The sequence below is a fragment of the Ranitomeya imitator genome, chromosome 2 (genome assembly GCF_032444005.1).
Source record: "Ranitomeya imitator isolate aRanImi1 chromosome 2, aRanImi1.pri, whole genome shotgun sequence".
Classification (NCBI taxonomy): domain Eukaryota; kingdom Metazoa; phylum Chordata; class Amphibia; order Anura; family Dendrobatidae; genus Ranitomeya; species Ranitomeya imitator.
Window position 1 is genome coordinate 672,975,307 of NC_091283.1, and position 25,254 is coordinate 673,000,560.

The following is a 25,254-nucleotide window of genomic DNA, read 5'->3' on the forward strand; positions in this document are numbered from 1 at the left end:
ACCAGACTTACACTTTTAAGCAAAAGAGCAATCTATCAGATTTCCAGATAAATCTCCTCTCTGAACAGTACCTCTCATTTGTCAGACTGACTCAACCTGAAGGAGCTAATTAATGAGCCGCAGCTGGAGGGCAGTCTTCATGGAGACAATGTGCCGATTTAACACCTTGTGTCCTCCTATGGATGGAGTAGTTAAGTTGCAAAGAAAAGTGAAACACTTGCTTATTGAACCAGAAAATGGAAAGTATGCTTCCAAAAAGTCACTCTGAAGCCCAATCATAAGGCTCTGTGCAGACAAGACCTGCAACTAACTGAAGTCCAGTCATGAGCTGTAGCCTGGACATATGGCCTCACCACAACCCAGAGGTCCAAGTCCTAGCTGCAAATGGGTTCCAGGTACAGCTTTGACACCAAGGCCTGAGACTAGAGTCAGCCCAGAGGCCCAGGCCATCAATGCAACATTAAACCATGCACTCACCTGTGCTGGCTCCATACCTGCTTGAAGACAGGGGGAGCTGGTAATGCCGAGAGCCTACCGTGGAAGGAAGCGGCGTCCCATCAGAAATGCTGCATTACTGCCTGTGCCCCTTCCATGTTCTATCGTGGAACGCACGCCGATCCTAAGTGCCAGTGCCCCTCTCAGATGTCACTGGAAGTGCAACGGCCTTCACCACACGACTTTCGGAAGTAGCGGTGTTTTGCTGGTCGGCATCCGAGCCGAGAGCCCCCCACTGGGAGGAAGCGGGTCTACCCAGGAGCCCGTCCGCTCGACTGGTCTCTGGGGCTGAGGGACTCCCCACTGGGGAGTTTCCACCCTGGGCTACATGACAGGGGGAAGGATTGGACCTGCCGCGCGATCCCCCTAAGCCCATTACACAGGCTGTTGGCTGAGGAACCTCTCAAAGAGGAGTCGGCCATGGTCCGTCTGACCAGGAAAAGGGAAGGCTGAGACCCCAAACTCTGAGTCCATCTGGTACAGCACTGATAGCTGAGGGACCTCTACCCAGTGAGGTGTCAGCCACGGACCACTTGACAAGGGGAAGAGAATCCACAGGCTATCTTCGCTCTAGGAGCAACCTCTAATACAACCGTCCCTGTAGGGACAGGAAAAACACTGGAGGGTGGAGGTGGGAGGGTCCTTTTAAGCTCTCTATGATCCTGTCCCGCTATAGGTCAAGGAAGGACGTCCTCCATGGTGCGGTCCTGAGGGACGTAATGGAAAATTGAGAAATTTCGGTGAACTCACTGCTGCACCGTAAGACTTTTTTACTCACTGTGCGAGCAGTGATCTCACCGAGGTTGGTGCAGTTCATTGGGCCAGCTGGGAACGCAGCTTTGGTTACCTGAGGTAACCTTGATCACACCAACGTGATTCACTGAGACTGTGCTCGCAGCAGCTCAAGTCACCAGTGGTTCTCATCCTGGACTGTCGCATCTTGGCACCGTCCAGGTTGAAAACTGTTTATTCCCAGACATGGATTGCAGGATTGGACAGAAAGTCGGACAGGTGAGGGATATGATTTTAATTTTTTACAGGAAATGTTGGCTTCAGTTGAATTGAGAGTTAGGGGAGTATTTTTATTATTTTATGTTTTCTTTTTTTATAGGAGACGATGGCTTCAATGGAATGGGTGTTAGGGGAGTATAACTGTTTTGTTATTTTTAAATAAGAAAGTAAAAGTGTGTTTTTATTTCAGATAAAGGAACTTAATCTTGCTGTGTGTTTATTTACAATATACTCTAGGATTAGTAATGGATAGGTGTCTAATAGATGCCTCTCTGTGACTAAGCCATGGGCTTCATGTCACCAGACAATACAAACGTGACATCAACTCCACAATTATAAACCCCACTTGCCACCCATGCGCCTTTTCTGGGCAGCTGCAGAATGCTATTTTTAGGCTGGGGGCCAATATCATGGCCCTTTACCAGCCGGAGAATACCAGCCACAATCTGTCTGCTTTGGCTTGTCTGGTTGTCAAAAATGGGGGAGACCCAACCCCGTTTTTTAAATAATCTATTTAAACATTTGAAAAAGACAGCATGGGGACCCCTGTTTTGCCTGGCTGGTTATCGGAAATACAAGGGAACCCACTTTTTTTTTTTTTAGAGCGCCGACGCCAGCTGATGAATACTTCCATCAGCCACCGTCTACTTTCACTGTTATTAGCGGCAGCAGGCATAGGCTAATGAGAATAGTAGTCCCATCAGCTGACAAATGACCGGAGGTGAACTTTTTACCCCCAATCACAGCTGAGGGCTCTCTGACTGACAGTAATGATTTTTCCGTTGATTGGGAGCATTGTTTGCTATGCTATTATGCACATGACAGCATGGCAAACATTGGCTGTTTGGGTCCCCCATTCAAGTGAATCAAGTCCGAATACTGTCCAAACCCTAACTTTTTTTTAACTGTTTGGCTGAACCCGCCAGACCCAAACGTCCAGGTGTCCGCCCATCTCTAGAGAAGAGCTCTGTCTGAGGACTTGAGAACCAAAATTGTTAAGCTATGTCAACAATTTCTTGGGTACAAATTCATCTCCAGAGATCTTGACATTCCTTTGTCCACATTACAGCTAATTTCAATGGACGTGGACGGCAGAGAAATATTGATGAAAGGTTCTAATGCAAGATAGTCCATGTTATGGATAAGCAACCCCAATCAAGTTACAAAGAAATTCAAGCTGTCGGGGGGAGACTCAAGATTTGTGCCTCAGTGAGAAAATATCACCAGTTCCCACTGGGTCCTCAACATTATCAAAGAGGGCCTTTTGATGGAGCTTTTCTCCTCTACTCCACAGGGTCTGAAGATCGCTTCCCTTCCGAATCCAAAAGAAAATGCAACTCTACTAGTTGAGTGTGAACTGAACTATATTTAACAAGCTATGCACATGGTATTTTATCCATCCATCCATTTGTGTGCTGACTGCAAGTGTGAACTGAACCATGTTTAGCAAGCTATGCACATGGTATTTTATCCATCATTTCTGTGTTTTTTTTGTTTTTTTTTTCCTGTTTTTGGTTTCTGATTTAATGTTTTCAAAGCTATTTTTTTCCTTTTGTCCCACTGCTTTATGACCTTGTTCAGCATTGGTTGTTTACCCTCCATAGTAATGCCTTCTCTGGCCTTATGCTAGTTGGTTGATTGCTGATAGTGACCATTTGGTTTCTGATGCTAGCAGTCACTCCATTTCATATATATTTAGTCTGGCTGGGATAGCACGCGCGCGGGTTCGCGTGTGCAACAGATTTTAAGTGCAACAGTTTAAAGTGCTTGGCAGTTAAAAAATCGCAGTTGGACAGGGCAGGAGACAGGTAAGGTGCAGAAGTTTTTCAAACAATCATGCTTGTTGGTCAATCATAGTATATTATGCATTCATCATATCAAACTGCTTCTTATTTGTTTTTACTTCTGCTATCTCACAACTCCCCCGCCCTTTAACACATTCTGGGCACTCTCTCTATATCTACCACTCCCTTCTCCCCTCACCATGTATAACTGAGACTCTACTGACATTTCTTACCCACTCCAAACCAGCCACTACCGCCATGCAGCACTCAAAACGTTCATACAAATCATCCCACCACCTGCTCTTTCTGTTTTTTCTCCTTCTACTAGTTGCAGGTGACATCTCCCCAAACCCTGGGCCTCCCTCCATCAGCATAATTACTCTCCTCCAGCTACATATAGAAACCCTGCTAATCTTATTAACATTCAGTGCATGCCTTCTCCTATTGCTTTCCACTGTGCTCTCTAGAATGCACGGTCTGTGTGTAACAAACTAACTTACATTCACGATCTTTTCCTCTCTAGCTCCCTTAACCTTCTGGCTATTACAGAAACCTGGATCCAGCATTCAGACACCACCGCCGCTGCTGCACTCTCGTTTGGTGGGCTGAAATTTTCACATACCACCAGACCTGAGAACAGACATGGTGGAGGTGTTGGTTTGCTCCTTTCATCACAATGTGCTTTCCAGGTCATCCCCCTGGTTCCCTCACTCACATTTCCTTCCTTTGAAGTCCACGCCGTCAGACTCTATAAGCCCTTCTCCTTGCGAGTGGCGTTTATCGCCCTCCAGGCTCCTCCCACCAGTTTCTAGACCACTTTGCCACCTGGCTTACTCTACTTTCTATCCTGTGACATCCCTGCCCTCATCATGGGAAACTTTTAACATCCCCATCAATGATCCCCTCTCCAAATCTGCCTCTCATCTTCTTTCTCTAACTTCTACATTCGGCCTCTCACAGTTTACTAATTCTCAGTTTACTAGTCCCCGGGACTACTCCACACAGCGCGACAGACCGGAAGTCTATGAGCGCCATATACAGCGGCGGATACACGCCCTCCTTCTCCCTTCAGGATCCGTGAGACGTTCCAGGTGCGCTTTCCATCCCGGGTTGCCTAGGCTCATATACCCCATTGTCCTATGCTTCCAATTTTGTTAAAGATATTTCTGATGAAGGTCTTGTGATTTGACCGAAAACGTTTAAATAATCTTTGAACTGGATGCACAAATAAATGGGATGTTCACTTTTTCATCTGAAAGAAACCATTTGAGTGCAAAGTGATTTATTACTATTAGCTAAATCCAAAGGTCATTGCTCTCTGCTGATTCTCTTGAATCTCTCTGCCGCATTTGACACTGTGGATCACCAGCTCCTCCTCACTATGCTCCGCTCTATAGGGCTCAAGGACACAACCCTCTCCTGGTTCTCCTCCTACCTCTGACCGCTCCTTCACTTTATCTTTTGCTGGCTCCTCTTCCTCTCCTTGTCCCCTTACTATCGGGGTTCCGCAAGACTCAGTCCTAGGATTGTCTGTCTGCTGTCTCTAACATCATGTCCTCCCTCTACCTGAAACTAAATCTCTCCAAAATGGAACTTCTTGTGTTTCTCCCTTCTACTAACCTCACTCTACCAAACATCAAAATTACCCTGCAGGGTTCAACCATAACTCCCAAGAAGCATGCCCGCTGTCTTGGGGTCATATTCGACACCAAACTTTCCTTTACTCCTGATATCCGATCACTCACTCGCTCTTGTCACGTGCATCTTAAAAACATCTCCAGAATCCGACCTTCTCTCACCGTTGAAACTGCTAAAACTCTTACAGTCGCTCTTATTCATTCCCATCTGGACTACTGCAACTCTCTTCTGATCGGTCTCCCTCTTACCAAACTGTCTTCTCTCCAATCCATCTTGAATGCTGCAGCCAGAGTCATATTTCTGTCCAGCCACTTCACCGATGCCTCCATCTTGTGCCAGTCATTACACTGGCTACCCATTCGCTACAGGGTCCAGTATAAACTCATCTCTCTCACCCACAAAGCTCTCCACAGTTCTGCACCGCCTTATATCTCCTCTCTCATCTCTGTATATTGCCCTACACTTGCCCTCCGTTCTACAAATGACCTAAGACTAACATCCCCTGTAATCCGAACCTCACACTTCTCTCGTGCTGCGCCTGGAATGCACTTCCCCAGACGATCAGACTGATACCTAGCCCTGACCTATTCAAGTGCGCTTTGAAAACCTATCTCTTCAAACAAGCCTACCACATCAGCTACTCAGTAAACTAACTTTGCCCTGTTCCCTCCTTCCAAGTATTACTCTGAATCTGCACCCTACTATTCATCTGTCTCCACACCCTCTATACACATAACTGCACTTGATACTTGACTATTGCACTTAAACACACGGGCTGATGACCGGATCATGCAGCTTTGTATGAAAATCCCTATTTATTATAATTGCCAGACCTGAAATAATCACTTTTCACCTATTGTGTCCCCCCATTTCCTTGTAGAGTGTAAGCTTGCGAGCAGGGACCTCACTCCGAATGTCACTGTTTAAATTGTCTTAACTCGTAACAAATTTATTGTTTGTACATGTCCCCGCTTAATTGTAAAGTGCTGTGGAATATGTTGGCGCTATATAAATAAAAATTATTATTATTACTAGCGAGCTTCAGAAACCTTATAAAATCAAAGGTGATCTCCTCTGTTCCAGAATCGGAATGGGTCTGGGCCATTATTCTCGGTTGTTCCTTGTGTCCAAACCATCAGACGAAGCCCATATTATTATAAACATGAAGGGATTAAACCAACATGTAAAATACCGCAAATTCAATATGGAGTCCGTAAGATCAGCCATTACTCTAATCGGGCCTCATTTCTTCATGTCAACCATTGACTTGAAGGATGCTTATTTCCATATTCCTATCCACCCAAAACACAGGAAATATCTCAGGTTTGTGGTACAGGGTGCGTTCTGAGGTGGAGCACTATCAGTTCAGTGTTCTTCCATTTGGCATCTCTTCAGCGCCGAGAGTCTTCTCCAAAATAATGGCAGAGGTAACATCATTTATCTGGAGACAAAGTGTCTGCATAGTGCCCTATCTGGACGACCTACTGATGGTAGCTTCCACCGAGACAGTCCTGAAATCCCACATGTCATTCACCCTAGAGATACTAAGGTCCCTGGGATGGATCCCAAACCTGGAAAAATCTGTTACATCCTTCCAAGACCAGAACATTTCTGGGAGTACTTCTAAATTCTGCAAGACAGATGTCCTTCCTACCGGACGACCACCGTCTAACATTAATAACAAAGGTCGAAAGATTCAGGGAGCTGAGATCTCCTACACTTCGGGAAGGCATGTCAGTCTTAGGCTCTATGACAGCCTGTATACAATCGGTAGCTTGGGCACAAATCTCCGCAAAGGCGTAAGCAGGACTCAGATCCCGCTGACTACAATTTGATCAGATGCCAACAGGAGAGGCTGGGGAGCCATGGTGAATCATGTACCGTTCCAAGGACTCTGGGACCAGACGATAAGAAAGAAGTCGTCAAATTTCAGGGAACTGAAAGCTGTGGAAGAAGCCCTTCTGGCAGCATGTTGCCAGATCGCTGGTCAGCATGTCCGAATATATTTGGACAACATGACCACAGTTGCTCATATCAAGCACCAGGGAAGCACTGGGGTCAAAAGCCTAAAAAGGGTTTCTGCCTGAATGTTCTGTTCGGGCAAGAAACACCTACTGTGACTGACAGCAATTCACCTAAAGGGCTCTTCCAATATTCAGGCGGATTATCTAAGTCGACAAGTCATCCTCCCGGGAGAATGGAGTCTAAAGGATCAGAGTTTCAAAATGCTGGTAGACAGGTGGGGTCTACCAGAAATCGATCTTGCTTCTCACCAAAATGCGAAGGTTGAGGCCTTCTTCTTCTCCTTAAACCCCAGAGACAACTCCAGGGAGTAGAGGCCCTAACCCAGAATTGGAACATTCACCTCGCCTATGCGTTCCCACCGATCCCGATTCTGGCAAAGGTTCTATGGAAAATTCGAGAAGACCGAACTCCAACTATCTTGGTATCCCCATTATGGCCCAAAAGAAGTTGGTTCAACGTGATCATCCAACTATAAGCGGATGGTCCGATCCCTTTACTAGTAAGACACTACCTCCTCTCCCAGGGGCCCATTCTCCACTCAGATCCTCAAAGATGGAATTTAGTGGCGTGGTTACTGAATCCCAGGTACTGAAAGCGAAAGGGTTGTCAGACCCAGTGATAGCTACGCTATAGAGATCCAGGCAGCCAGTAAGCAACGCCATCTACAATAAAATCTGGGAAAAAATTTAATCCTTCTGTCTACCGGATCTAACAGATTAACTTAGGCCAAATATATTGAGAATTCTGGACTTTATGCAAAGAGGTCTAGAGATCGGCCTTAAACCTAGCACCTTAAAAGTCCAGGTCTCTGCTCTCAGCTCTGTTTTTGACCAGGATCTAGCAGGTCATCGCTGGATCAAGAGATTCATGATATCTGCCATCAGGATGAATCTTAAAAGACATTGTGGTTCCCCTATGGGACCTTAACTTAGTACTCCAAGGTCTCTCAGGTCCACCCTTTGAACTCGTGCTTTCCTGTTCTCCTCAAAACCTTACATGCAAGACGGTCTTCCTGGTGGCAATATCTATGTGTAGGAGAGTAGAACTGCAAGCTTTATCAATTAGGGAGCCCTATCTAATAGAGATGACTCAATAGTCTTACGTCTCGACCCATCTTTCCTTCCAAAGGTAGTCTCTGATTTCCATTGTTCCAAAGAGATCATTCTGCCATCATGTTGCCAAGATCCTGCAAACTCGAAAGAGGAAAAATTCCACACTCTCGATGTGCGGCGCATTATCCTACATTACTTAGAACAAACCCGTTCTTGCAGAATTGATCAGAACTTATTTATCCACCTTTCAGGGCAAAATAAAGGGAAGAAGGTGGCTAAAAGCACCATCTCCAATTGGATTAAAAGAGCTATAACTGAAGCATATCTTGCTCAAAATAAGCCCAATGGGGCTCTAAGCCTACTAAACTAGATCTACTTCAGTTTCCTGGGCAGAAAAAGCAGGCGCATCTGCAGTAGCAACATGGTCCTCGCTACATACCTTTTCCAAGCATTATAGACTGAATTTATTGTCCAATAGGGACCTAGTTTTCGGCCGAAAAGTACTACAGGCCGTTTTCCCTCCCTAGTGCTAAATTAGTTGGTATTCCTCCGTATGCCGTCGTGGAAGGTGACTAGAGAAAATAGAATTAGAGTAATTCTGTTTCTATGAACCTTCCACGGCGGCGCTAATTCCCCCACCTCCCTACACTCCTGGATTAAATCTGGGATTCAGAAGGTAACCGGTGCTATAGTCTCACTTATAAGTCACTGGCAAGCGGGAGGTGGGAGGGCCTTTTAACCTCTATGTATTTCCTGTTTCCCATCTGGACAAAGAGGCAACCTCCATATGCCGTCGTGGAAGGTTCCTAGAAACCGAATTACCGGTAGGTCTAATTCTATTTTTCAGCTATAACTTTCATTGATTCTGGGTCTGCTACTAACTTCATAGATTCAGGACTGGTACTGAGATTAGGATTACAAACAGATTGAAAGACCCATTAAAATTGTTGCTATTGAGAGGACACAGTTACTCTAGAACATTGTCCAGCTGGGCACACTTAAAGTGTGAATACTTCACACTGAATTCATATCCTGCAATGTTTTTGATCATTTGCCTTCTGGGTTGGTATTGGTATTGATTGCATATTCATAATCCTGTTATTGATTGGTGTCAGAAGGATATTGTTAACTGTCATAAGAAATGTCTTCGTTCTGTACAAATTTGTTTTGCAAGTCTGGAGGGTCTACCAGGGTACCTGAAAGACTTCGGAGATGTGTTCTCGGAAAAAGAGGCAGAGATATTACCTCGTCCTTATGACTGCAATATTAATTTTGTCCCTAATGCCAAATTATCTAAAACTCACCTTGTATAATTTAACGTGTCATAAACTTACCACCATGAAAGAATGTGTAAACTAAAGTTTACGAGAGCATCATATCCATCCTTCCTCCTCACCTGTAGCTGCTGGGTTTTTCTTTATTAAAAAGAAAGATGGAGGTCTTCGTCCTTGCATCACATTCCATGAGTTAAACAAAATGACATTTAAAATTATTTTTCCACTGATCACCGACCTATATAATCAGCTTATGGGGACTGTAGGGATTGTACTCACTCGGGTGCGACGAGAGGAAAACAGGAGGCACATTCCTTTAAAGTTTCATGTGGGTTTATTGCTTCATAAACCCAGAAGCAAAAGCAGAAAGGTAGCAGCCTTTAAATCAGGCAAAACAAAATGTAAATGTCAGGCTCAGTCTGGAGCCACACACACAGGAGGCCTTCTCTCTCCCAACACACAGACCATGTGCCAAACAGCCTCCATTATATAGTCTGTACCCACACCCATTGATGAGGTATGTGAGCAGCCAGACCCGCCCATCTCTCATACATTACCGTTCAAAGTTTAGGTTCACTTAGAAATGTCCTTATTTTTTAAAGAAAAGAACATTTTTTTCCAATGAAGCGAACATTAACCCCTTTCTGACCTCGGATGGGATAGTACGTCCGAGGTCAGAAGCCCCGCTTTGATGCCGGCTCTGGCGGTGAGCCCGCATCAAAGCCGGGACATGTCAGCTGTTTTGAACAGCTGACATGGGTCCGTAATAGGCGCGGGCAGAATCGTGATCTGCCCGCGCCTATTAACTAGTGAAATACTGCTGTCAAACGCAGACAGCAGCATTTAACTACCGCATCCGGCAGGGCAGCCGGAAATGACGGCATCGCCGACCCCAGTCACATGATCGGAGGTCGGCGATGCTTCAGGATTGTAAACATAGAGGTCCTTGATCGCCGGTAGTTGTGAGCGCCACCCTGTGGTCGGCGCTCACAGCACACCTGATTTTCTGCTACATAGCAGCGAACAACAGATCGCTGATATGTAGCAGAGCTGATCGTGCTGTGCCTGCTTCTAGCCTCCCATGGAGACTATTGAAGCATGGCAAAAGTAAAAAAAAAAAATGTGAAAAAAAATGTGAAAAAAATATATATAAAAGTTTAAATCACCCCCCTTTTGCCCCAATCAAAATAAATCAATAAAAAAAAATCAAAGCTACACATATTTGGTATCGCCGCGTTCAGAATCGCCCGATCTATCAATAAAAAAAAGCATTAACCTGATCGCTAAACGGCGTAGCGAGAAAAAAATTCAAAACGCCAGAATTACGTTTTTTTGGTCACCGCGACATTGCATTAAAATGCAATAACAGGCGATCAAAAGAACGTACCTGCACCAAAATGCTATCATTAAAATCGTCATCTTGGCACGCAAAAAATAAGCGCTCAACCGACCCCAAATCATGAAAAATGGAGACGCTACGAGTATCGGAAAATGGCGCAATTTTTTTTTTTTTTAGCAAAGTTTTGAATTTTTTTTCACCACTTAGGTAAAAAATAACCTAGTCATGTTAGGTGTCTATGACCTGGAGAATCATAATGTCAGGTCAGTTTTAGCATTTAGTGAACCTAGCAAAAAAGCCAAACAAAAAACAAGTGTGGGACTGCACTTTTTTTGCAATTTCACCGCACTTGGAATTTTTTTCCCGTTTTCTAGTACACGACGTTTTAAAACCAATTGATGTTGTTCAAAAGTGCAACTCGTCCCGCAAAAAATAAGCCCTCACATGGCCAAATTGACGGAAAAATAAAAAAGTTGTGGCTCTGGGAAGGAGGGGAGTGAAAAACGAACACGGAAAAACGAAAAATCCCAAGGTCATGAAGGGGTTAATTGATTCAGAAATACTCTATACATTGTTAATGTGGTAAATGACTATTTTAGCTGCAAACATCTGGTTTGTAATGCAATATAGGTTTATAGAGGCCCATTTCCAACAACCATCACTCCAGTGTTATTATGGTACTTTGTGTTTACTAACTGTGTAAGAAGGATGGTTAGAATACTTTTGAAAACCCTTGTGCAAGTATGTTAGCACAACTGAAAACAGTTTGGCTGATTAGAGAATCTATAAATCTGACCTTCCTTTTGAGCTAGTTGAGAATCTGGAGCATTACATTTGGTGGTTCCATTAAACTCTCAAAATGGCCAGAAAAAAAGAACTTTCATGTGAAACTCGACAGTCTATTCTTCTTAGAAATGAAGGCTATTCCATGCAAGAAATTGCCGATAAACTGAAGATTTCCTACAATGGTGTGTACTACTCCCTTCAGAGGAGAGCACAAACAGGCTCTAACCAGAGTAGAAAGAGAAGTGGGTGGCCCTACTATACAACTGAGTAACAAGACAAGTACATTAGAGTCTGTAGTTTGAGACATCGACGCCTCACAGGTCCTCAACTGGCAGGGTCATTAAATAGAACACACAAAACCCCATTGTCAACGTCTACAGTGAAGAGACGACGCAGTGATGCTGGCCTTCAGGGCAGAGTAGCAAAGAAAAAGCCATATCTGAGACTAGATAATAAAAGGTAAAGATTAATATGGGCAAAAGAACACAGACATTAAACAGAGGAAGATTGAAAAAAGTGTTATGGACAGAGGAATCCACGTTTGAGGTGTTTGGATCACACAGAAGAACCTTTGTGAGACGCAGAACAACTGAAAAGATCCTGGAAGAGTGCCTGGCACCATCTGTCAAGCATGGTGGAGGTAATGTAATGGTCTGGGTTGCTTTGGTGCTGGTAAAGCAAGGTAAAAGGGAAATTGAGTAAGTAAGGCTATCACTCCAGTTTGCATCGCCATGCCATGCCCTTTGGACAGCACTTGATTGGAGACAATTTCATCCATTTCAACAACAGGACAATGACTCAAAGCACACCTCCAAATTATGCAAGAACTATTAAGGGAAGAAGCAGGCAGCTGGTAGTCTATCTGTAATGGAGTTGTCAGTGCAGTCACCAGATCTCAACCCCATTGAGCTGTTGTGGGAGCAGCTTGAATCCAAACCAAACTTGTGGGAGGGGCTTCTGGAAGCATGGGGTGAAATTTCTCCAGATTACCTCAGCAAATTAACTGCTAGAATGCCAAAGGTCTGCAATGCTGTAATTGCTTCAAAGGGAGCATTCTTTGACGAAAGCAGTTTCAATGAGAAAATTTTTTTCAAATGAAAATCTTTTTCGAATCTTGTCAGTGTCTAGACTAGATTTTCAATTCATTTGGCAACTCGTTTGAATAATAATAGTATGAGTTTTCATGGAAAACACAATTGTCTGGGTGACCCTAAACTTTTAAACCGTAGTGTGTGTCACAAAAAATTCTTAATAAATAACATTTCCCACATGTCTACTTTACATCAGCACAATTTTGGAAATAATTTTTTTTTGTTAGGAAGTTATAAGGGTTAAAAGTTGACCAGCGATTTCTCATTTTTACACCATTTTTTTTTTTTTTTTTACAGACCACATCACATTTGAAGTCACTTTGAGGGGTGTATATGACAGAATATACCCAAAGGGGACACCATACTAAAAACTGCTCCCCTCAAGGTGCTCAAAACCACATTCAAGAAGTTAATTAACCCTTTACGTGCTTCACAGGAACTGAAGCAATGTGGATGGAAAAAAATCAACATTTATCTTTTTCACAAACCTTTTTATTCAGAACCAGTTTTTTTTTATTTTCACAAATGTAAAAAGGGAAAGTGAACCACAAATTTGTTGTGCAATTTCTTCTGAATACGCCGATACCTCAAATGTGGAGGTAAAGCACTGTTTGGGTGCACAGGAGAGCTCGGAAGGGAAGGAACATCCTTTGACTTTTTCATTGCAGAAATGGCTGTAATTGAGATCGGATGCCATGTCATGTTTGGAGAGCCCCTGATGTGCCTAAACACTGGAAACCCCCCACAAGTGATGACATTTTGGAAACTAGTAGTGATGAGCGAATATACTACATGAATGCCAAATGTGTTGATTTTCTTAGAATCTACTGCACCAACTGTTAATTGTTTCACTTGTGGTAATATTATTTATACCAAAGGCAGTGATTATAATTTCTATGAACTGTGTAATTGTCCTGATGATTGGAGGCAGTGGAGTTGCGTCCCCGGTGTCATCCTTACCCTATGCATGTAAGATTTTAGTGGAATTTTAATGAAACTGAAATTTTTCTATTTTTATGGATTTGTGTAATTTCTAAGGCTATGTGCACACGTTGCACATTCTCTGCGGATCCGCAGTGTTTTTTGGGGTGCAGAAACGCTGTAGATCCGCAATTGATTTACAGTACAATGTAAATCAATGACAAAGAAAAAGCTGTGCACATGTTGCGGAAAATCCGCTGCGGAAACGCTGCGGTTTAAAAGAAGTAGCATGTCACTTCTTTTTTTGCGGATCTGCAGCGTTTCATGTACCTATTCCATTATAGAAATCCGCAGGGGTAAAAAACGCAGCAAATCCGCAAAAAAAATAACGCACAAAAAGCGCAACAAATCCGCAGCTGCGTTTTATGCAGGGAGAGGCAGAATCCGCACAAGAAATTCCTAAGGCTAATCCGCAATGTGTGCACATAGCCTAATGGTCATTGTCTAGAGTGGAACCTTCATGTATAAAGCTAAAGCTTGCTATGTCATTTAGCATTAAGTTTACTTATACGAATACACCAACAGCATGATTATGAGTGCACCTATGTGAGTTCACATAATGTCTATATGCAAAGCTGAAATAAAGTATACCCGACAATGCATCTCAGCATCACTAATGAACTTCATTCCACAGTTTCATAGAAAATTAACATGCTTATTCATAATAAAGTGCAAGTGCTAATTCCGACAAATGGCCGAATGTGCGTTTTGCATAAGCATGAGTTTTTTTTTTAAGACATGCAATTATGCACATCCTGTCTTGCTGGATTGCATAAAGTGGCCATAAATTGTCTGATGTACACCATCTGGGTAGCGCATACGAACTGGAACCTGTTTCATTGACATTTAACCATTTCTTGCCTTCAAAACCATACACTCATATCCTGTAGAAATTCTCTGTGATTTCACAGACCTTCATGCACCGCAACAGATGCCTTCGGTGGTGCAATTGATTGTCCGGGTTTCAGTGCGCATGTTCATACTGATGGCCTCTTACCAGAGTCCATGGTAAGACACCATATTAGATGTTTCACGCATACACATTGGTAAAAAGTAAAAGATAATAACAGAGATAAATTCTATTTGAATGTGAAGATGTATTTCTGTATTGTGCTAATTGACCTTTCATACTTTGAATCTCACTTCCATTTGTATTATTTTTATTCATTAATGATAACAAAACAAAGTTCTTAATGATCTTTTTGATGCATTTTAATGATTTTATTGGTGTTTTTGAAGTTTGATGTTTGTTTGGAATAATTCACATGTAATAATCTCATTTGTGTTGTTTTTCGCCTTTGAAAGAGTTTAAAGGGACACTGTCACCTGAATTTGGAGGGAACAATCTTCAGCCATGGAGGCGGGGTTTTTGGGTTTTTGATTCACCCTTTCCTTACCCGCTGGCTGCATGCTGGCTGCAATATTGGATTGAAGTTCATTCTCTGTCCTCCATAGTACACGCCTGCGCTAGGCAAGATTTCCTTGTGCAGGCATGTACTACGGAGGACAGAGAATGAACTTCAATCCAATATTGCAGCCAGCATGCAGCCTGCGGGTAAGGAAAGGGTGAATCAAAAACCCAAAAACCCCGCCTCCATGGCTGAAGATTGTTCCCTCCAAATTCAGGTGACAGTGTCCCTTTAAATTTGCAATTGAGTTGTTGCAATTGTTGATGTAATGTGTGAATATTATTACTTTCTCAGATATGTGGAACAATATGAGCTTGATGGACCCTGCTCAAATATAGAGACCCTGCTGAAAAAGATTGCTCTTAAGCTAGGAAAGACACAGAGGGTGAAAGCCATAACTGGCATTGGTAGGTATTGAACATACAACATTTGTTGGGCTGGAGTCACACTAGTGTATAAAAAAATCGGTCCCATGTTGATCCAGAAAAGTAGGACGAGTGTCATGAGTATAATGTGATTTTTATCTCCTAGCATCCATGTAATATGTGTATGCAATACGTTTTTAACATCAGTTTTTATATACATACTGTAATTTTCTGTCATTTTAAGGGAACTTGTCAGCAGGATTGTGCACAGTAACCTACACACAGTGTCAGGTCGGCGCCGATATACTGATTACAATGACACCTTGGTTGATGAAATCCATCTTGTGCCTGATTTTTAATCTTTATTTTCAGTTTTGTGTCAAGAGATTCTCGTGCCCTAAGGCGGGGCTGGGGTATATGGTGCTCTGATTGGATATTCATAATGCAGACTGCTGAATCGTCACTGATCCCTCAGTCACCTGCCCCCTAGTTTGCATAATGAATATCTGTATATATTTAAAAAAAGCAAAACCCTTCTGCATGCAGGTGCCAGATGTGGCACCTGCTCTGCAACGAAATCACATGTTTTGTGTACTAATAATAATTTTTTTTTCAGGTTATTCAGCTAAAAAAAAAAAAACTATTTGAAAATGGCACCTGTGCAGTAGCTGCTATCGGTGTCTGCTGCTGTGATTCTATACCTGCTACTGCGGATGCATCGACAGTGCCATCTTGGAGGAAGAATTTTTTTCTAATTCTCCAGCAGCGCATATGAAGTAGCAGCTATTGGACCAGCAGCAGACACCGATAGCAACTACTGCGAGGCTCGGCGGGCGCTGTTTTCAAATTGATTTTTTTTCCTCTAGCTGAATAACCTGGAAAAAAATGTATTTTTGTGTCACGGACGTGGTTTGTGAAGCCACTGAGCCACGGACCATGGAAAGCCTGTAGGGGCATGACTAAGCGAATAGACTAGAGCCTCTGATGGTGAGGTTAGACTTGGCTCCCAATGAACGCCAGGTGCCACTCCAAGACAGACCAATGGACGCGCAGCAGCTGGACCCAGAGGACAGACTTGAGGGAGCAGCTGGCAGAGTTCGCACCAGAGTGCAGCAGACAGGATCTGCACCAGAGTACAGCAAGCAGGATTTGCACCGGATTGCAGCAGGGACAGGTATGCAACCTTACTCAATTAAGGTTAGTTTCACACTAGCATTTTGCTGAGCTGTGGACTTCCTCCGTGAAGCCCCGCCCATGGCCGCACCACCGCCGCTCAGCTCCGACTATGTCCGCATATGGCCTGCGTACCTATCTTTAACATTAGGCACGCAGGTAATGCGGATGCCTCCGCATGCGTCGTTTTGACGATGCAGAGAAAAAAATAAATTACAACCAACCAGAGGGGGTTTCTCTTGGTTTTACATGTGCTTGCAGAGGTAAATATGTTCGGATATTTGTATTCTAGTTTAGCTTAATCCGCTAACATTGCATTACTAGGGCAGCTGTTTAGGAGCTTTCTCCTCAGGTCTGAGCACAACAAAATGAATTATTTATACACTAGTATTATTGATTGTTAATAATTATATGTGTACCACTGCAGCTAGTCATATATATTTGTATGCACATTGGCACTTTAGTACATGATTGTGTTTGCCTTGGACAATTTATCTGACATATCGCCTATAAATTAGCTTGACAACAGATATGGAATAAGCTATGGGCGGCTTACCTCAATATTTATTATCTGTATGTCAGCACTTAGGCTCTTGCATAAGGCACATGTGACCAAATAATTGGATTGGAGGTACTTGCATATTTATGAAATTATGGATGTTAAAAATATGAATTTTTTTATTCATAGTTACATAGTTATTACATAGTTATTAAGGTTGAAGGAAGACTATATGTCCATCTAGTTCAACCCATAGCCTAACCTAACATGTTGATCCAGAGGAAGGCAAAAAAACCCCATGTGCAAAGAGTAAGCTCCACATTGGGGAAAAAAATTCCTTCCCGACTCCACATACGGCAATCAGACTAGTTCCCTGGATCAACGCCCTATCAAGGAATCTAGTGTATATACCCTGTAACATTATACTTTTCCAGAAAGGTATCCAGTCCCCTCTTAAATTTAAGTAATGAATCACTCATTACAACATCATACGGCAGAGAGTTCCATAGTCTCACTGCTCTTACAGTAAAGAATCCGCGTCTGTTATTATGCTTAAACCTTTTTTCCTCCAACCGCAGAGGATGCCCCCTTGTCCCTGTTTCAGGTCTATGATTAAAAAGATCATCAGAAAGGTCTTTGTACTGTCCCCTCATATATTTATACATTAAAATAAGATCACCCCTTAGTCTTCGTTTTTCCAAACTAAATAGCCCCAAGTGTAATAACCTATCTTGGTATTGCAGACCCCCCAGTCCTCTAATAACCTTGGTCGCTCTTCTCTGCACCCGCTCCAGTTCAGCTATGTCTTTCTTAAACACCGGAGACCAGAACTGTGCACAGTATTCTAAGTGTGGTCGAACTAGTGACTTGTATAGAGGTAAAATTATGTTCTCCTCATGAGCATCTATGCCTCTTTTAATGCATCCCATTATTTTATTTGCCTTTGTAGCAGCTGCCTGACACTGGCCACTGAATTTAAGTTTGTCATCCACCCATACACCCAGGTCTTTTTCATTGACGGTTTTGCCCAGAGTTTTAGAATTAAGCACATAATTATACATCTTATAAATTTATACGTTTTGAACTAAACATTCCATGGCCTGTTTAATATCTTGAGGAGCCCTTTTTGAGGATCATATATACGGCACCGCGGTGACCAGGTTAAGGTAACTGCTGTCTCTGACAGCAGAACATCCCTGCACGTCGCACCCCGGTGTCTGTACTGCCCCATCGCGTTGGTTATTGCTGTGATTGCCTGGTCAGAATTGATCAGTCAATCACAGCAATGTTTCAATAAAGTTGAAAAACCAAAAAAAAATTTGACATGCTGTGATTGCTGCTGTGTGACACAGTACCAATCACAGCCATCACAATGGGTGGGGTGATCGCAATGTCACCCTGCCTGATTAACCCTTTTGGCACTGATTGGCCCGAAGCTATTGTTCAGCCAATCCGCACCAAAGGGGTTAATTTAAAATGGGGATCCCCGCTCTGCATGCATCTTTACCTCAGAGTTCGTGTGCAGAGCAGTTGGTGGCAAGTGCAATCCCCCCTTCGATATGTGCGTTCTGTGCCGAGATCCTCCTGTGATCTATCTCCTGTGCTATGTGCTGGCTGCTGTGTGAGCTATCTGTGATCACAGTAGCAGCAACTCTCCAATCGCTGTCCCAGTCCCCCCCTCTTGTCTCCCCCCCCACTCCCAATTGAATTATTAGTGCGCTTTTTTGTATTTTTAAACAAATTAATAACATTTATTTTTGCCCTGTTGACTGACACAACACACTTTTATAATCTGATGTACTCCGCACATCTGTGAGAATCTGGAATTGCTTGCCTGAGGAGGTGGTGATGGCGAACTCAGTCGAGGGGTTCAAGAGAGGCCTGGATGTCTTCCTGGAGCAGAACAATATTGTATCATACAATTATTAGGTTCTGTAGAAGGACGTAGATCTGGGTATTTATTATGATGGAATATAGGCTGAACTGGATGGACAAATGTCTTTTTTCGGCCTTACTAACTATGTTACTATGTTACTATGTTACTATGTTACACATAAATCCACATTATAAATTCATACACCAAAAAGCATTAAAATCATTGCTATAAAACTATGCCTCTAGATAAATTCCTTCAGGGGTGTAATTTCCAAAATGGGGTCAATTGTGGGAGATTTCCACTGTTTAGGCACAGCAGGGGCTTTGCAAATGTTACATGGTACCTGCAGACCATTCCATCAAAATCTGCATTCCAAAACGTTACTCCCTTCCCTTCTGAGCCCTGACATGCACCCAAACAATGGTTTTCCTCCACGTATGGGGTATCTGTGTACTCAGGAAAAATTGAACAAAACAACTTTTAGGGAACATTTTCTCCTGCTACCATTGTAAAAAAAAAAAATTGTGGCTAAAAGATCATGTTTGTGGAAAAAAATGTGATTTTTTTTATTTTCACAACTCGACATTTTAATTTTCTGTGAGGCACTTGGGGGATCACAGTGCTCACCAGATATCTAAATAAATTCTATGGGGGGGTCTAGTTTCAAAAATGGGGTCATTTGCCGGGGATTTCCACTGTTTAGGCATATCAGTGGCTCTGCAATTGCAACATGGCGCCCGCAGACCATCCCATCAGTCTGCATTCTAAAATATCACTCCTTCCCTTCGGAAACCTGACGTGCACCCAACCAGTGGTTTACCTCCAAATAATAGGGTGTTAGCGTACTCAAGAGAAAATGGACCCTGAAAGTTGTTTTACAATTTCTCCTGTTACCCTTGTGAAAATTAAAACATTGTGGCAATAAGATAATTTTGTGGAAAAAAGTGTTTGTTTTTTTTTAATTTTCTCAAATTAATGTTATAATTTTCTGTGAGGCACTTGGGGGTTCACGGTGCTCACCACATATCTACATATATTCCTTTTGGGGCCTAGTTTCCCAAATGGGGTCACTGTGGGTTTCCACTGCTTAGACACTTCAGGGGCTCTTCAAACATGACATGATGTCCGCTCTCAATTCCAGCCAATTTTGCGTTCAAAAAGTCAATTGGTGCTCCTTCCCTTCCAAGCACTGTCCTGCACCTAAATATGTTCCTCCACATATGGGGTATCTGTGTTCTCAGAAGAAATTGCTCAACAACTTTTAGGGTCCATTTTCTCCTGGTACACTTGTTAAAAGTGAAAAACTAAAAAAATAGGTCCAAGTAAATTTTTTGTAAAAAAAAAAAAAAGTGAAATGCTCATTTTTTCCTTAGACATTCCATTAATTCTTGTGAAGCACCTGAAGGATTAATCAACTTCTTGAATGTGGTTCTGAGCACCTTGAGGGGTGCAGTTTTTAGCATGGTGTCACTTTTGGGTATTTTCTGGCTCAGTCCCATCAAAGTCAATTCAAATGTGATGTGATCTCTTAAAAAAATGATTTTGTAAATTTTGTTAGAAAATTGAGAAATCTCTGGTCAAACTTTATCCCTTATGCCTTCCTAACAAAAAAAATGTTTTAAAAATTGTGCTGATGTAAAGTAGGCATATGGGAAATGTTATTAACTCTGTGGGACATAACTCTCAGATTTAAGGACAAAAATTGTTACATTTTCTAAATTTTCACCAAAATTCAAATTTTTTCACAATTAAACAAGTCATCAAATAAATATTGCCACTGTCATGAAGTTCAATGTCATCGAAAAACAGAATCAGTTGGATCTGTTGACACGTTCCAGAGTTATTACCTCATAAAGTGACACTGGTCAGAATTGTAAAATTTGGCCTGGTCATGAGGGTGAAAACAATTTAAATTGTCAATCACGTCACTCCTCAGCCAATCAGATGCTCAGAGAAGGGATGCCAACCCCTATTCAATACAATAAGGAAAAAATCCGGCACTCAATTTTTTTTTTCCATTTTATGCAGATATACATCAGAATAAAACTTCAAATTAATACCGAATTCCTCCAATAGGCTGGATCATATATTATGAATGTAAAGATTTTCATTCCATAATTACTAATTCTATAAAGCTCATTGGTTTTTGAAAAAACTCCAAAATACTTATATCTTGGCAAAGTACAGTTAGTTTAGACAAAAAAATACACAAAATAAACATTTCCATGACTGACATCCAATAGTCAATGGTACATATAACAGACAATGGACAAAAACATAGTGTATAAATCATTGCCATCAATTGTCACCTTATATGATATTCCCAACGTAAAAGATGATAAACCATATTAAAAAACATATGATACGTATAACATCCGTGTCTCATGTGTTTCATAGTCTCATAAATAAATCTCACAGCTTCCATATAATAAATCCTCCTAATTACCGTATATACTCGAGTATAAGCCGACCCGAGTATAAGCCGACCCCCCTAATTTTGCCACAAAAAACTGGGAAAACTTATTGACTCGAGTATAAGCCTAGGGTGGAAATGCAGCATTTACCGGTGAATTTCAAAAATAAAAATAGATCATTATTTCCCCATAGCTGTGCCATATAGTGCTCTGCACCGTTCATATTGCCCCATATCTGTGCCCCATATATGCTCTGCACCGTTCATTTTTGCCCAATATCTGTGCCCCATACAGTGCTCTGCACCGTTCATATTGCCCCATAGATGCTGCACAGATGCCCCATAGTGCTCTGCACCGTTCATATTGCCCTATAGATGCTGCACAGATGCCCCATATAGTGCTCTGCAGCATTCATTGTGCCCCATAGATGCTGCACAGATGCCCCATATAGTGCTCTGCAGCGTTCATTGTGCCCCATAGATGCTGCACAGATGCCCCATATATTGCTCTTCACCGTTCATATTGCCCCATAGATGCTGCACAGATGCCCCATATATTGCTCTTCACCGTTCATATTGCCCCATAGATGCTGCACAGATGCCCCATATATTGCTCTGCAGCGTTCAATGTGCCCCATAGATGCTGCACAGATGCCCCATATATTGCTCTGCAGCGTTCATTGTGCCCCATAGATGCTGCACAGATGCCCCATATAGTGCTCTGCAGCGTTCATTGTGCCCCATAGATGCTGCACAGATGCCCCATATAGTGCTCTGCAGCGTTCATTGTGCCCCATAGATTCCCCATATAGTGCTCTGCAGCGTTCATTGTGTCCCATAGATGCCCCATATATTGCTCTGCAGCGTTCATTGTGCCCCATAGATGCTGCACATAAATCTGTGCCATGGCCGCTGCTGCTGCAATAAAAAAAAAAAACACATACTCACCTCTCTTGATTGCAGCTCCCAGCGTCTCGTTCCGGCGTCGCTCTGCACTGACTGATCAGGCAGAGGGCGCCGCGCACACTATATGCGTCATCGCGCCCTCTGACCTGAACAGTCAGATTGCAGACGTCGGGAAGATGGAGCGGCGCCCGGCGGCTGGAACGTGGACAGGTGAATATTACATACTCACCTAGTCCCAGCGATCCTCGCGCTGTCCCTGCCTTCCTCCCCGTCTTCTGTGCTGCAGCCTCTTCCTGTCAGCGGTCACCGGCACCGCTGATTAGAGAAATGAATAGGCGGCTCCACCCCTATGGGAGGTGGAGCCGCCTATTCATTTCTGTAATGAGCGGTCCCACGTGACCGCTGAAGAGGGGAAGAAGCTGCAGCACAGAAGACGGGGAGGAAGGCAGGGACAGCGCGAGGATCGCTGGGACTAGGTAAGTATACCTCAGCGCCCTCACCCCCTCACCCGCCGACCCCACCGCTACCGTGACTCGAGTATAAGCCGAGAGGGGCACTTTCAGCCCAAAAATTTGGGCTGAAAATCTCGGCTTATACTCGAGTATATACGGTAAATAGGGAAATAGAAAAAGAAAAAAAAAAAAAAAGAGAAACGCTTACCAGTAGATACAGAGATAAGGAAAGCGACTGGTATAGTTCATATGAGGGTGAAAACAGGCTTGGGGTGAAGGGGTTAAATGATGGTCTTTATTAGTGATGATAGAATAGTGAAATTTTTGAATTTGGGAAGATCGGCCCAAATTCTTTCTAATGTCCGTATATTCGTACCGAATAACAGATCCAACGCGAGTCAATGGGAAAGCCAAATATTTTTATTCTGGACTCAACAAATAGGTCTGAGGGCATGAGAAAAAATCTGAAATAGATGGGATAGATAGTGTAACGGGGTCTACCAATCTGGGGTACCTCTTTCAGTACCACCCCGTGTTTCCGGAGGTTCACTCTGCTTTGGCTGGAGTCTGAATGAAGGACACTGGCTGGAATTCCTTGGTTACATGGGCGCATATAAAAGATCACTGCTTCTCCACGTATTTCCAGTCTGACAACACTTTACTCACAGGACAAAGAATATATCACACAGATACAGAGGGCAGGCCAGACATACATTACAATAGCCGCAGGTGGCCGGAGCCTGCCGATATTTACTGTGGGAATTACAAAGGTGGGGGGGGGCGGACAAAAAGGGAATATCGTGTCCCCTTTGCCCAGGGGCGCAGCTTGTGGTCTGATGCATTAGGGACATGCATCTCACATGGAACCTATTATACATACATATACAGTGGGGCAAAAAAGTATTTAGTCAGTCAGCAATAGTGCAAGTTCCACCACTTAAAAAGATGAGAGGCGTCTGTAATTTAGATCATAGGTTGACCTCAACTATGGGAGACAAACTGAGAAAAAAAAATCCAGAAAATCACATTGTCTGTTTTTTTAACATTTTATTTGCATATTATGGTGGAAAATAAGTATTTGGTCAGAAACAAACAATCAAGATTTCAGGCTCTCACAGACCTGTAACTTCTTCTTTAAGAGTCTCCTCTTTCCTCCACTCATTACCTGTAGTAATGGCACCTGTTTAAACTTGTTATCAGTATAAAAAGACACCTGTGCACACCCTCAAACAGTCTGACTCCAAACTCCACTATGGTGAAGACCAAAGAGCTGTCAAAGGACACCAGAAACAAAATTGTAGCCCTGCACCAGGCTGGGGAGACTGAATCTGCAATAGCCAACCAGCTTGGAGTGAAAAAATCAACAGTGGGAGCAATAATTAGAAAATGGAAGACATACAAGACCACTGATAATCTCCCTCGATCTGGGGCTCCACATAAAATTCCACCACGGGGGGTCAGAATGATCACAAGAACGGTGAGCAAAAATCCCAGAATCACGCGGGGGGACCTAGTGAATGAACTGCAGAGAGCTGGGACCAATGTAACAAGGCCTACCATAAGTAACACACTACGCCACCATGGACTCAGATCCTGCAGTGCCAGACGTGTCCCACTGCTTAAGCCAGTACATGTCCGGGCCCGTCTGAAGTTTGCTAGAGAGCATTTGGATGATCCAGAGGAGTTTTGGGAGAATGTCCTATGGTCTGATGAAACCAAACTGGAACTGTTTGGTAGAAACACAACTTGTCGTGTTTGGAGGAAAAAGAATACTGAGTTGCATCCATCAAACACCATACCTACTGTAAAGCATGGTGGTGGAAACATCATGCTTTGGGGCTGTTTCTCTGCAAAGGGGCCAGGACGACTGATCCGGGTACATGAAAGAATGAATGGGGCCATTTATCGTGAGATTTTGAGTGCAAACCTCCTTCCATCAGCAAGGGCATTGAAGATGAAACGTGGCTGGGTCTTTCAACATGACAATGATCCAAAGCACACCGCCAGGGCAACGAAGGAGTGGCTTCGTAAGAAGCATTTCAAGGTCCTGGAGTGGCCTAGCCAGTCTCCAGATCTCAACCCTATAGAAAACCTTTGGAGGGAGTTGAAAGTCCGTGTTGCCAAGCGAAAAGCCAAAAACAACACTGCTCTAGAGGAGATCTGCATGGAGGAATGGGGCAACATACCAACAACAGTGTGTGGCAACCTTGTGAAGACTTACAGAAAACGTTTGACCTCTGTCATTGCCAACAAAGGATATATTACAAAGTATTGAGATGAAATTTTGTTTCTGACCAAATACTTATTTTCCACCATAATATGCAAATAAAATGTTAAAAAAAACAGACAATGTGATTTTCTGGATTTTTTTTTCTCAGTTTGTCTACCATAGTTGAGGTCTACCTATGATGTAAATTACAGACGCCTCTCATCTTTTTAAGTGGTGGAACTTGCACTATTGCTGACTGACTAAATACTTTTTTGCCCCACTGTAACTGCACAACATATTCTGGGTGCTGAGTGGTTCCGTAACACGGCTCCTCTTTTCAGCGACGCGATCGGCATACACAGTCTGATCCTTAACAGATCGGTTTGGGGATGACCGAAGTTTATGGGTTTGGTACGAGTTCCGTTTGTCGACTTTGTCCATCGGCATTACCGTTTTGTTTGCCGGGTCTGTAGTAG

At 43.0% G+C, this 25,254-nt stretch overlaps 1 protein-coding gene across 4 annotated transcripts in view; it reads left to right on the forward strand.

Annotated features, from left to right (window-relative positions):
- MTG1 (mitochondrial ribosome associated GTPase 1) overlaps positions 1–25,254 on the forward strand; it is a 321,942-nt gene that overhangs the window by 285,219 nt on the left and 11,469 nt on the right. For 3 of the 4 annotated variants that reach the window (XM_069753046.1, XM_069753048.1, XM_069753047.1), the window contains one exon: positions 15,180–15,292. The exons of the other annotated variant lie outside the window; for it this stretch is intronic. In XM_069753046.1, the coding sequence (XP_069609147.1) occupies positions 15,180–15,292 (113 nt within the window). The remainder of the gene's footprint in view (positions 1–15,179; positions 15,293–25,254) is intronic. 4 annotated transcript variants of the gene reach the window in all.